This window comes from Emydura macquarii, unplaced genomic scaffold, assembly GCF_026122565.2.
Source record: "Emydura macquarii macquarii isolate MOO-44397 ecotype Brisbane River unplaced genomic scaffold, CSIRO-AGI_Emac_v2 contig_691, whole genome shotgun sequence".
Classification (NCBI taxonomy): domain Eukaryota; kingdom Metazoa; phylum Chordata; order Testudines; family Chelidae; genus Emydura; species Emydura macquarii.
Genome location: NW_027130828.1, coordinates 8,050,381 through 8,063,078, shown reverse-complemented (window position 1 = coordinate 8,063,078; position 12,698 = coordinate 8,050,381). Strand labels below are relative to the sequence as shown.

The 12,698-nt window shown below is 49.9% G+C and overlaps 1 protein-coding gene across 1 annotated transcript in view; it reads right to left on the bottom strand.

Moving 5' to 3' along the window:
• The window catches only part of SARDH (sarcosine dehydrogenase), an 83,553-nt gene that overhangs the window by 38,826 nt on the left and 32,029 nt on the right, over window positions 1–12,698 (bottom strand). The window contains exons 11-15 of the mRNA XM_067541604.1: window positions 10,154–10,295; window positions 4,806–4,889; window positions 4,288–4,401; window positions 2,910–3,048; window positions 1,620–1,733 (exon numbers count right to left, since the gene is read on the bottom strand). Coding sequence (XP_067397705.1) covers window positions 1,620–1,733; window positions 2,910–3,048; window positions 4,288–4,401; window positions 4,806–4,889; window positions 10,154–10,295 — 593 coding nt within the window. The remainder of the gene's footprint in view (window positions 1–1,619; window positions 1,734–2,909; window positions 3,049–4,287; window positions 4,402–4,805; window positions 4,890–10,153; window positions 10,296–12,698) is intronic.

The window sequence follows — 12,698 nt, the reverse complement described above, 5'->3', positions numbered from 1 at the left end:
TGAACCAGCAGTATCATTAGCAAACAGAGACCCATTATTCTGAGGCAACGCCATTTGGTGGAGCCAATGCAGACGAGCCCTCCACCACACCGCAGTCTCCTAAGTCCATCCCCCCCTCCCCAGGCTGATTACTCTGTTCCCTTCTAATTCCCCGTTATTGCAGCAGATAAGGGCTGCAGGAGAGGTCGCTCCTGCCCCAGAGCCATTCAGGGCAGCAGTGTCTGAAAGAAACCCAATAACGTCAATAGGCACCTGCTTGGTTTACAAGCGCTGGAGGACAAAGGGAGCACTAATCCGGTTACCGCAACTGATAGATGAAGAGGAGGGAGGGAAAGAAAAGCCAGGTGGCCAGTATTAAGTAGTGCAATCACCCTCCGCACGCCGGCCAATGGAAACAAGGTTCCCGTCCAGCTGTGGTGGGAATCAAAGAGACACTGTCAAAGCTGGCAGGCCTCAGACTGAACCTGCAGCAAGCCTTCCCCTTTAACGCGGATAGAAATCTACTGGCTTCCATGGAGCAGGCCTCAGCACCGTTGCACTCCCAGCCCCTCGGTCAGCTGCCCCACCAGCCACAAGCAGGATCTGGGGGGCTCCCCCTCCAACACCCCACAAACCCGTCCCTCTCCCATCCATGCGGTTTGCACTGATGAGCCGGACGAGGCTGACGCGAGCCTCTGTTGGCGGAGCTGGCTTGTGAAGGAGAAGCTCTGCTTCTGTGGAAAACAGAAGGCCGGCCCTGCCCCTGGGCTGCAGACAAGCCAAGCTCTGTGCAGCGAGGATGGAGGGGAAGGTGGCTGTGCACGACATCCGTGGCTCTCGTACCCGGGAGGTGGACAGGTTCCAGAGCAGCCCTGATGTAAAGTAGAGCAGCCCCGGGGCTGCTCTGACTTATGCTGCCGACAGTGCTTCCCCCTATGGAACCACCTAGCACCACTGAGCAGCCAGAAGACTGTGTGCTCCTTCCCACCTCTCCCAGCATTCACCTGACTCTGGGGCTGCCAGGTGAAGTGGCATAGGGCTGTTCTAGCGCTGCAAGAGACTCCCCCTTATGCCAGGGGTACTCCCCTGCCGGGAGAGCTGCAGGCTTTGTGACCCATCATGGCACAGGCCGAGGGCCTGCAGCCAAATGCATTTGTGACTCTCCCTAGCCTGCAGGCAGCCTGAGGGGACTCAGCCCTGGATCACAACTGTCAAGAAGGGCAGGAAATCCACCCCAGTGGTCTAGGTGGGTGCGGGTTTGACAGAAAGCTGGGCACTGCAGCAAAGCGAGAGCAAAGCAGCAAGGCAGCTAGGGGCAGGTCCACAGCTGGTGTCAATTATTGACTTCAAAGGTGTGAGGACAGTTTCCAGCATTGACATCAAGGAAGCCAGGAGAACGTACAGCAGCTGAGGACGTGTCCCTTTGGGGAGGATGTGGCAGCTGCTTAACAGAGCACAGCACTGCTACGCAAGAGTTTGGGACAGGAAGTGAAGAAGAATGCTAAATTGCACTTGAAGCTGCAGAGGGAATTTTAACTGAGCTGAAACGGCCCATCAGCCCTAATATTTGCCAGGAGAACTTTTACATCTACAGCAAGCAAGAGAGCACGTCTCCGTTTTTAAACACTCAGTGCTTTTACCTTCAAATGCTGGGGTCAGTGAAGAGACCTGGGTCCCAGGGCTGATTTGACTGACGGTCAGATCACTCTCAACACCGCCACGTTTGTTTAACATGCATGTGTAAACGGTCACTCCTAGAAACCAGAGGAAAGAGACATGCACTGGGAACAAAACCTTCAATTACATTTTAGCAAATACGTCTGAAAAATCTAACCAGGCGTTTGAGCCCTTCTAATCACTCATCTGTCCCCATGCAGCCACTGACTGTACCTCATCATCCCAGCTCAATCAGACACACACACCCCCTGCACTGCACTTGATCTTGATATGCAGCCCTCTCTGTTATTCAGGAGTTAGGCCTCCCCTGAGCAGAGATCGCTAATCACATTGAATTGCTTGATGAAGACAAAAGGGACCAAAAAGGAGGCCTAAGCAACTAAATTTTCCCTTGTGCTAAAGACTGGGCTTTGAAGCCATCTCTCTGGAAATTAAAAGGTTAATGAGCTAATTCACAGCCCCTTCAGCTACCAAAGAACTAGCCAAACTAGAACAAGTCTAAAGCAAACAACGAACTAGGTGGGAAGCCACTAGAATCAAGACTTCCAAAGGAAAGCAAGTGCCTGGAAGATTAGCAAATGACATTAGTCGTTTTGCTCCAAATTAGAGAGTAAAAAGAAATGCACCAATGAAGGGTCAGATCCAGTGAAGTCCACCTAGCCATGCCAGTTTATGCCATCTGAGGATCTGGCCCTGAATCCATCAATAGGTCATCTTCAAAGGTGAACTGCATTTGAACAAGGAATTACAGCTGAATGGGGCTGATTTCCTCCTCTCATCAGCACTGTTTGAGTGACTTCAGGCATTCAGTTTACACTGGGGCAAGAGAGAACAGATTCAGTCCCAAATGCATCGTTCTTCCACTCGGATTAGCAGCACACTCCCTGCTGACAATAGCCTAGTTGTCCACTAGGTGTCACGACTGCTTATTCCAGTGAGTGCATTTGCCCAGCAGTGAATTTTAACTGGATTCTGAAGGTCAGATTCTAACCTCAGCTGCACCTGATTCAGAAGTCACTGTGTTTATACCAGTGTAAAGGGGGCTGCAAGAAAGGGCAGGGAAAACCTTCACTCTCAGCTGCTTTCTAACATCGCTAGTGAAAGCAATAATTTAAAAACTGACAGTTCAGGTCAAACAATGTATGTTTTGATCAAATATATAATTTTACAGGGTAGGTTTTTTGTACCAAGCTCAGCAGAAACATCAATAAAACTGGCATTTTGTAGCTGAAATAACAAGGTTGAAGCGGTACCTGGTGACTTGCTAACATCAGCAGTAAACAGCCAGTCAGCTGCCTTCCTTGCTTCAGGACCGGCCAGGTAGAATTTGCCAAAATAAGACATGTCAAAGACAGCCAGTGCATTTCTGCAGGTTAAGCATTCGTTTTTTATCTAAAAATTAAAGCACACACAGGTGAAGCTGCGCCCTCTTCTTCTCACGCCACAAAAAACAAATTAAACCCATTTATGTAACAAGGCGAAAGAAACAAACAAACAAAAAAAGGCACATGACTCGTGCCTGAGCTTTCTGTAGTATTGTTAAATGTTCCTTTAAAACCAGATATTCAAATGCAGCAACCCGGATAACAATATACCCCCCTCCCGCACTCCTCTTGTATCCTGCTTCTCACATCAATAACTTGTCTTTGAGCTGGTGTCATCTTGTCAAATTTGTTTTTATTTCCCGCTAGAATTCATCTCCCAACTGCACTGGGGATCCCTCATTTCACAGCGTTGCAGCAATGACTCACAGCAGTTTGCAGGAAGACTCCATTTTCAAGTGCCTGTTTTGGGGAGTTTATAAACTTGCTAGGAAAAGAAATTTGAGTCCTTCCCAAGCTTGTTCTCAACCCAAAAGCACCTCCTTCATTCAGGAAAGCAACAATAAAATTCCATTCAGCCATTCGTTTATTTTGAGGCTCCAAGCACATAATGAAGGTATTTCTCATGCTTTGAGGCATTTTTCAGTAAAGATGGGGAAAGCAGGGATCGTTTCGGTTTTTCCAAACCTCACCAGTTGGGTTTTGCTAAACCACAGCCACAATGGTTTGGCTCCAGGTCCCATTGATCTAAGCCCTCCCCAGTCTACATGGTATGTGCATATGGTTTTAAGATCGATGGTTCTGCTCTCCCCTAATGCTGCTTGGAAATCTCAAGAAAGAGTTCTTTTCAAAACTCCCCTTCCGGCTGCAGACTCATCTCTCAAAGAGGAAATGGTTTGGACGTGGTTGAAAAACGACGGCTTAGAAATAACCTGGCTGTAAGTGCCTAGAAAGTCATGCACTGTGCACCTGGACCCAACACGACATTCTGCTACATTTTCACAATGCACCGAGGAGTTGAAATTCACCCCCTTTGCCCAGCCCAAGGCCCAGCTACAACTGAACCCAGGGAACTGGAGTCAATTCCAGCCTGAAAAGTTGAGTCTTATTAAGCATTTTCTACAGCATTGCAGTTATCCTTGGTGCCTGACCGAACACAAAACAAGACACAGCGCCTCCACCCAATTCCTTACAGCCCAACAAGCACACGAGAAGCGGCTCAGTTGGCCTTTTGCTGTCCCACGATAGAATTACAGAGCAGGACGGTTCAGAGGAGGAGCCCATTGACTGGCAGACACTTTCTACTCACAATGTTGTGATGAGGTGGGAAATCAAAGGTGTATTCATCCCCTAGCAGCTGGTTATAGAGGTAGGTGTCATGGGGCTTTCGGTCATAAGCACCATAATAGTCGTAATCCAAAACCTGAAACAAAGAGGGGGAGGAGAGAAGGACAATGGAGAAAAATAGCCGACAGTGAAATATTAGGGAAAGAGTTGAGGGGGCTGAACCAGGAGCTGGGTTTGCAAGCTCTTCTGATGAGATTTAAGCCCTATTCAAAGCACAGCTGGAAAACAGCCCATTGCAGCATTGGAACTGCCTGCAGATGTGTGTTCCAGATGTTCCCTCTTCACCAATGAAAGGGTTCAGATTTGAGGTTCTGATGTTGGAGCATTTCACGCAGAAGATGCCCATTGCAGGCGCGCGCACCCATACACACACAAACCAAACAATGCTCTTCCATTCCCATCACAGGCCTCCCTGTGTTACTGGCCGGTCTCCCTGGCTTTACCCCATTGCTATAGCATGAGAAACACTGCTGTGCTTACCGGAGCTGGGCCCCGCGGATTAAACCAGCCAGGTCTCTCCCAGCCATGCCTCTCCTGGAACACGCAGCCTTGCTTGAGAAGCTCCTATGCAGGTGGGGCATAAAAAGCTGTGCGTTAGAAACACCTGGGCATTGACACCTGGTCCAGCTGGCCTCATCCTCCCTGGTCACTTTCCAGGCTGTATTCTTTACTGCACCAGATTGCCCTGGCTACAGCCGAGCAGGGGATTTGTCTGGAAGATGGCTTTGGCTCCCTGGTTCCATTCTGCAGCTCTGGTGCAGGTTAGAGCAGCCTAAAGGGTGCTCTCAAACTAGCACCGGCTCAACTAGGGCCCTGTGTGCCAGCTGGAGCACATTGCACTTTGGCCACTCCCCCTGCCCACTCCTCTCTGCTCTGAGAACTTTCCCCCCTGCCCTGCACTGGGGGCAGCAGAGAACGAGAGCCAGCTTTCCTAGCCCTACAACTGCTAAGTACTCCTCTAGCCCGGGGGATCTCTAGCAGGGCACTGGGGGGAGGTTTCCACTCACTTTGCACCCCCTGAGCAGTCCAAACAGAGCAGCACAGGACAGGCAGGCCCCCCTCGAGATCAGAGCAAACTGGATCACACACCAGCCCCCAAATCTCAACTCTCTGTAGAGCAAGAACTCGAGTAAAGATCTAACATGGTGCCTAATATCTTACCAGACTGGGGCAGGCGACAGAGGCTTTGCCCTATTACCATCCCCGGAGCGTGTGCCTCAGCGAACTGACACCGAGATCAACCCTGGCATGGCAGCCAGGTCAGCCACGCAGCAATGCCAGGTGGCACCACCCCACCAGACTCTCTTTGTGATCTGAGACAGGTGGTCTGAGCAAAGAGCAGGGAGCAAGGCTCTCCTGAGTTCGAATCCTAGCATTGTCCCATTCCCTCCCTCTGTGGGGCTGGGCAAGCCAGGAGCCCTTCAGGGTGCCCCTGCTTGAAAAGCAGGTATAGAAATATTTACCTGCCACCCGGAAGAAGGGGTGGAGATTTGGACAGCTGGAGAACACTTGGAAAATGAAAAGCACAATAGAAGTGCTGAGAATTGTTGTTCTTCGCATTCACAGGCTTCGTATTAGCACTGGTGTGACTGTAATGCCACGGAAAAGGACTTGCAGAAAGCAGCCATTGAGCTATTGGTGCGACAGGAGCTTTTACTAGCCAACCAATGTCCAGATATCCTGGGACCTTGGCACTCATCTGCTGTGATGAAGTCAGGCCCTGGGGAGGAGTGTAGGACATCTGACCAAGCAGCCAGACTGTTCTACCTGCTTTCCAGACCTGGCATTTCGATGCTGGGAGCTATTTATCCTTCTCTGTGTGCTGAGGGTTCGAGAAATCAATAGTGTAGAAATACAGACAGCTAGAAAACCGCGGTGCTCCCACATCAGGGCAAAACCAAGTCGGCAGGTGGGATGCCCCCCATGTTCCTGCTTTCCCTGCTCCATCCCCTCTGATCCCACTCCAGACTGCCTTTCCCCCAAATGCTCAGTCATATACACTGGCCATCTGTCTCAACCCCACTAGTCACTGAGCCAGTCCAAGCTGTCAGTTTGCAATGGTGGCTTATCTCAGTGGAATCTGCACGGCGTAACCTGCACTTTCACTGCCCTGTGAAGCACCAGACACACCAGGAAAGCATTTGTGGAAACCGCCCCAGGGGAACCCTTCCCAGACATTCTGGTTTTATCAGCATTAATTAGATCAGGGCTGCTCTGACAGCAGGAGATGAAAGAAAGAGAAGGAACAGAAGATAGTAGTCTCACAAAAAAATCAGTCTGTGCAGGCAACCAGCACAAGGAATTCAGCTGCACATCAGCAATGCACTAGTGTTCTGCTGACCCTCTGCACATGGATGAATTTCAGCCTCTTTAAACCACGCACTGGGAAGAATCAAAGGGGAAAGAATAGTGGGGTTCATCGATAAATGCTTCTAACGAGCTAGCGAATAAACAACAACAGTGAGCAGACCTATCGGACCTGGATGAGATTCTCGGGCTTGTGTCATGCAGGAGTTCAGGTCCCTTCCAGCCTTAAAATCTAGTCATTGGTGCAGACAGGCTTTGGATTATTATAATAGGGAATGGGATTGTAGGAAGTGGGGTTTGGGATTAACTCTGTCTACTCCTTCTTACAGCAATGGCCAATACAGGGTTTTATTTATTTAATTACTGGGCAGGGGGAAGAGGGGAAGGGACTCAGGTGTTTGCGTAGCTGGGGGGAATGAAGTTTCTTCCCACACCCAGACAATTATTGTGTTGTAAACGCGTACAATATGTGCTTTGGTACAGCTAAATGTCAGTGGATATATCTAGGAACAAAGAATGTCGGCCATACTTACCGGATGGGGAGCTCTATCCTGGGAAGCAGGGACTCTGGAAAAGATCGGGGGGTTGTGGTGGGTAATCAGCTGAACACGAGTCTCAGTGCAACGCAATAGCCAAAAGGGCTAATGCGATCCTGGGATGCATAAACAGGAGAATCTTGAGTAGGAGCAGCGAGGTTGTTTTGCCTCTGTTTTTGGCACATGGCACGACCACTGATGGAATACGATGTCCGGATCAGGTGTCCACATTGCAAGAAGGATGTTGATAAACTGGAGCCAGTTCAGTGAAGAACCACGAGAATGATTAAAGGATTAGAAAACCTGCCTTTCAGTGACAGGCTCAAGGAGCTATTTAGCTCAACAAAGAGAAGGTTAAGGGGTGACTTGATGACAATCTATAAGCACCTACGTGGGGAAACAAATATTTAATTACAGGCTCTTTAATCCAGCAGAGAAAGGCATAACATAATCCAATGGCTGGCAGTTGAAGCTAGACAAACTCAGACTGGAAATGAGGCGTACATTTTTAACTGTCAGAGTAATTCACCATTGGAACAATTTACCGAGGGTCATGGTGGATTCTCCATCACTGACAATGTTTACAGCGGGATGGGATGTGTTTCTAAAAGATCTGCTCTAGGAATTATTCGAGGGAAGCTCTACGACCTGTGTTATAGAGGAGGACAGACTAGATGGTCACAATGAGCTCTTCCAGCCCTGGAATCCATAATATGAATCTAAAGGTAGGACAGCTGATATTCCTTATACATTTTTATCCTAGCTACTATCACTGTGGAAACCCTGAACATCCCCATAAAAGGCAAATTCTTTTTTGAACCCTACTAAGTTATTTGCCTTAATTGTTGTTATTATCATCACTGTAGTGTCTAGCAGCCCCAGTCATGGTCCTGGACCCCATTGTGCTAGGTGCTATACAAACACAGAACCAAAAGACAGTTCTCCTGCCTCCTGGAGTTTGCAATCTAAATACCAGACAAAAGACAACAGAAGGATACAGACAGATAGGCAGAGTATAAGGAAAGGAAACAATGAGACAGTATTGGTCAGGATAATGGGCAGTGATCTCTGCTCACCAACAGCCTAACCACCGTCAAGTAATAATATAATAATACCTTGTAGCAAGGAGTTCCCCAGGCTCCCCATGCCAAAGTTTGGGTTATCTTGTGTTGATTAGTAATTGACTGGTGATAAGCACAAAGGCCAGACTTTCCTCAACATAAATTTCTAAAATAGTAAAACTAATATTATTAAATATTTATATGCCCTCTTTTTCGTTTCTTTCCTGCTTCCCTCCTCCCACCAAAATGTCTCTACTGACAGTAATTAGGTGAACCATCAGGAGATTTTTGTTTTGTGTTTATATTCAAAAAGAACATTTATTGTTGAATATTTTAGAAATGATTCACGTCTATTTATAAAACACACATGTTTTGGAGCTTAGTGTATAAATACCAGTCTGTCAGTCAAATGGGCATCACTTATTAAACATGCTATTAAAACAAAATTGCATTCTCAGTGACAGAAAACAACTGAGCTCTTGACAGCAGAGTGGAGAGTGTGTGTGTTTGTGTGAGAGAGAGAATTTCTGTATCACTGCTCAAGGCTCTGCACTACAGTGGGGGCAAATGAGGGGATCGGAATTAACAACAAGCTGAAACTGGCTCAGGAAACTTGGTTTCTGATTCTGATCTCGTTCACATGGGTGCAAAGGTAAATGGAGTCACTTCAGATTTATAGCAGTCTAAAAGAGCCCAGAACCTGGACCTTTGGCTGCTGAGTCAGCCTGCAAGCAGGTGGCTTGGGTGGTGCTAAACAACGGTAATCACGGGTGTTGTGTGTGCAAAGCACCTTTGAAAAATCAGGATTCTTTTTTAGGACCTCAAATTTGAAAATTTTGGCCTGAAGGGACTGGTTGAAGAGGACACAGCAGTCAGCAGCACAGGCAGGACGAGCAGCCAGTGATCCTGAATCTGACCACTCAGACAGCACTCCCTTCCAGAAAACAAAAGAGAATTAAGCACCAAAGAGCAACCAGCTGCCAAGAGCATCTGCAAAACCTTTTCCGAGGAGGCAGGGACCCGGTGCGATCCCAGGAGAGTTCTCGCTATTTAAATGTCCGTCTCCACATTTTTAAGCTCCTTTATCCCTTCTCCTCAACCCCCCTCATCCCTGCCTGGTAAGGATCTCCAGGAACAGTCCAACATCAGCCTCATACAAGGAATGGGACAGAACAGAGAGACTAACTCAGTGGCCGCTTTTGAGCTTCCCTCTTAGAAACCATCTTCCTGAGGTCTCCTGCCATCGAAAGCTTTCAAGGTAAAGATTTTTTTCTCCGGTCATGCCGGCCTAGGATTTCTGAGTGACAGCTTGGTAACAGAGCTCCGCAAAGCGGCATGCCGCTATTCGGCTATTAATACAGTGCCGTCTGCTTGCAAGTGCCATCCACCCACACTGCAGTCCCCAGGCGTCACTCAGCCAGGCTGGCAAAACAGCCAGGAAGAGCACGGGCCGCTTTTTAAAGAGACCCATCGCACAGGGATTCACCCACGGGTAAGAAATGCTCCCGTGGTGGAAGCAAGAGACCTGCGGCACATTGAGGCACTACAGGATGCCGCGGCCCCATGACACTGCTTTGCACTCGCCATGCAGGAGACCCCAAGGCCCAGTCGCCGCTGCCACATTTGGGCACAGCACCCTTGATTTCCAAGGAGCTGTGCCCGTTCACACCAGCAATGGATCAGATCCCTGGGTTTCGCCCCTGCCTCCAAGCTGTCGCTCTCGGAGCCAGAAGGAGGCGGCGAGTTGAGCCTTTTGCATTGCTCGGTGGTTCCTGAAGAGCCGGCCCGCCCATCAAGGTCTGGCGAGCGGGCCCGTGTTCAGGGACAAGCCTCGCTTAGATTTCACGTGGACACCAGCGGCGACTTGCTGTCTTGCTCCCCCATGCCCTCGAGCCAGCATTTCCCAGGGGGGCTGGGCACCCACCTCATGCAGGGGGTCTTTCCTCATGTCGCGCCCAGCCAGCGGCTCGTCATAGGGGAAGACGACCGAGTAGTTCTTGGCATACGACTCGTGGCTTCGCTCCCGGATCCAGCGGTTGTTGCTGGTGAGAGAGTGGTGAAACCTCCTGGAAAGGCAAAGAGAAGGCGGCCGTCAGCGGCCGAGCTCCCAGCCCGTGCTTTGAGGGCTGTGCGGCCTTACGGAGAAGGGAGGACGCTATTACTTGTATTACCGCAGCCCCTGGAGCCTGCCGCTGAAATCACAGCCCCCTTGTGCTAGGTGCTGCATGTACGCATAGCGAAAGAGCTGGAGAGCCTGCCGTCTGAATAGACAAGGCAGCCCGCTGAAAACACCCACTGCACAGCTATGCAGCTACCTCCCTGGCTGGTGCAGAGCTGGCATCAGGGCTCCACGTTGGCCCTGCTTCCAGTCCCCAGGAGTAGGGTGCCAGGGGCAAGCCAGGGAAGGGGAACGTGAGGGAAGGGATCAGGAGGGCCAAGGGAGCAGGGGGTCAGAGAAGATTGCACCAGAATTGTTCTCTGCGTCCCAGGGCCCACACAGCTGACTGTCCGGTCCAGAGGGATGGGTGCCACACAAGCCACTCACCCACAGCTCTGCCGGGGAACGTTGCATTCTATTCCCCACGCCCGGTCACTCACACGGCTCCCGACCCTCCGCCCTCTTAATACCAGCTTATTCCCCCAGATCCTTAGAGTTCCCCAAATGGCCTGAGGTGGGGCCTTTTACATACAGGATGGAGGGGAGAACCTAACTTCTGTGTTCTCCTCAAGGAGGCGTTTGATGCCAGATAGACTAATAGGAGCAATGATAACACTTTGCATTTAGGTCGTGCCTTTCCCCTCGAGGATCACGCAGGGCCGTACAACGATGGCGAAGCCTCGCAGCAGCATGTGGAGATGGTTAAACTTTCTGCCTAATATGCCCGAAGTCACGTAGTGAGTTAGTTACAAAGCCAGGAATAGAAGTCAGGCCTCCTAATTCATAAACCTGTGCTACAGCCCCCAGATCATCTGAACAAATTCCTTCGCACATGGTCTGGCCACTGGAATCTCATCCTCATAAGGGAAAATGGAGAACTCACTGAAACTTGGGGATCCTCTTTCAAAGGCAATAGTCAAAATGCTGTGAGTTCAGTGCTTACTGCCTTGGATTCTCTCTGTGCCAGTCAGAACACTCTGGCTCACATCCTGACCTGGTATAAACCAGGGTAGCTTCACTCCACTCAATGCCCATTTATATCAGCTGAGGATTTGACTCAGGCCTGAAAACATCCTGAGCTTCACAGGCCTCTTCTTTGCACCTGGTGTGGTCACCTGCAGCTGCACAGATTCTTCACCACCCCACACGTTGTGCTGCCATTTGCGCCAGGCCAAAGGAGTACGTGAGAGTTGTTGCATTTCACACTCCCTTTGCACAGGTAGAGAGAGACCGTGCTGGGTGCCAGGCAGCAATAAAATCAGTCTCCACCCCCACCCTGGATACAAATGTGTTCACCACACACACCTGTCCGGGCAGCTGCCACAAACACCACACAGGTGTCACCAGCTCAGAGCCACCTGACCTCCTCCAAGAGACCGGGCCAATCTGCACAGCAAGACTCGTTAGAGGAACACTTCCAAGCAATTCTCTGCCACAGTTTCTCAGCATTTCCTTCCATTTCGCCCTCATTATCGTCAACTGTCAGATACCATCAAAGCCCAGGGGCTGTGCTGCGAAGAGCGGCACAAGCCAGGCGTCAACCTCCAACGCTGCTTCCTCAAACCAGCGTCAGAACTGGACTGTCGTTTCTGGGAGAAGATGCCTGTAACTAGGTGACAGGAAGCAGGAGAAGCGAGGGCAGAGCACCACAAACCCTGGAAGGGCACATTTTTCACCTCTCCCCCTCATTACAAGAAAGACTTACCACTGCGCAGTCCTAACCAGGCAGGGCATGTGAACGCACATCAGCGCTCAGGGGTGTAATTGGCTCTGACTCACACAGCAGTGTCTGATGTCTCGCTGCTTCGGCGATGCACTTGGGAAGTGTGTGGTGTGTGCCTCGACTAGCTGGCCTGTTGGCGGCTCCCACTTTGGCTCGTCTGTGCTGAGGTACTGAAGATCCTAGGTTCTGACCTTACTTAGGTTGGGTATTGTTTGTTTCAATCTTTTGTGTATAACCATATTTAGCTCTGTTAACATTGGTATAAATCCAGAGCTGTGTTGAATATATAGAGTTCTTTGGATCCAAAGGTCTCAAAAGTACTCTAAAAGGATGGTAAATATCATTATCTTAATTTTCCCAGAGGGGAAACTGAGGCACAGAGCGGTGCCGTGAATTGGCCTAACGTCACTCAGCAGGGCAGTGGCAGAGTTGGGAACAGGGCCCAGGTCTCCTGAGTTCTGGTCCAGTGCACTATCTACTGGACAATACTACCTCCCATAGCCCCACTGTCTTCTATGGATCTATACTGGAGAAAATGAGATCCTGAATTTGGTTCTTTGCGTCTCTGCCTCACTTTAAGGTCTCTGC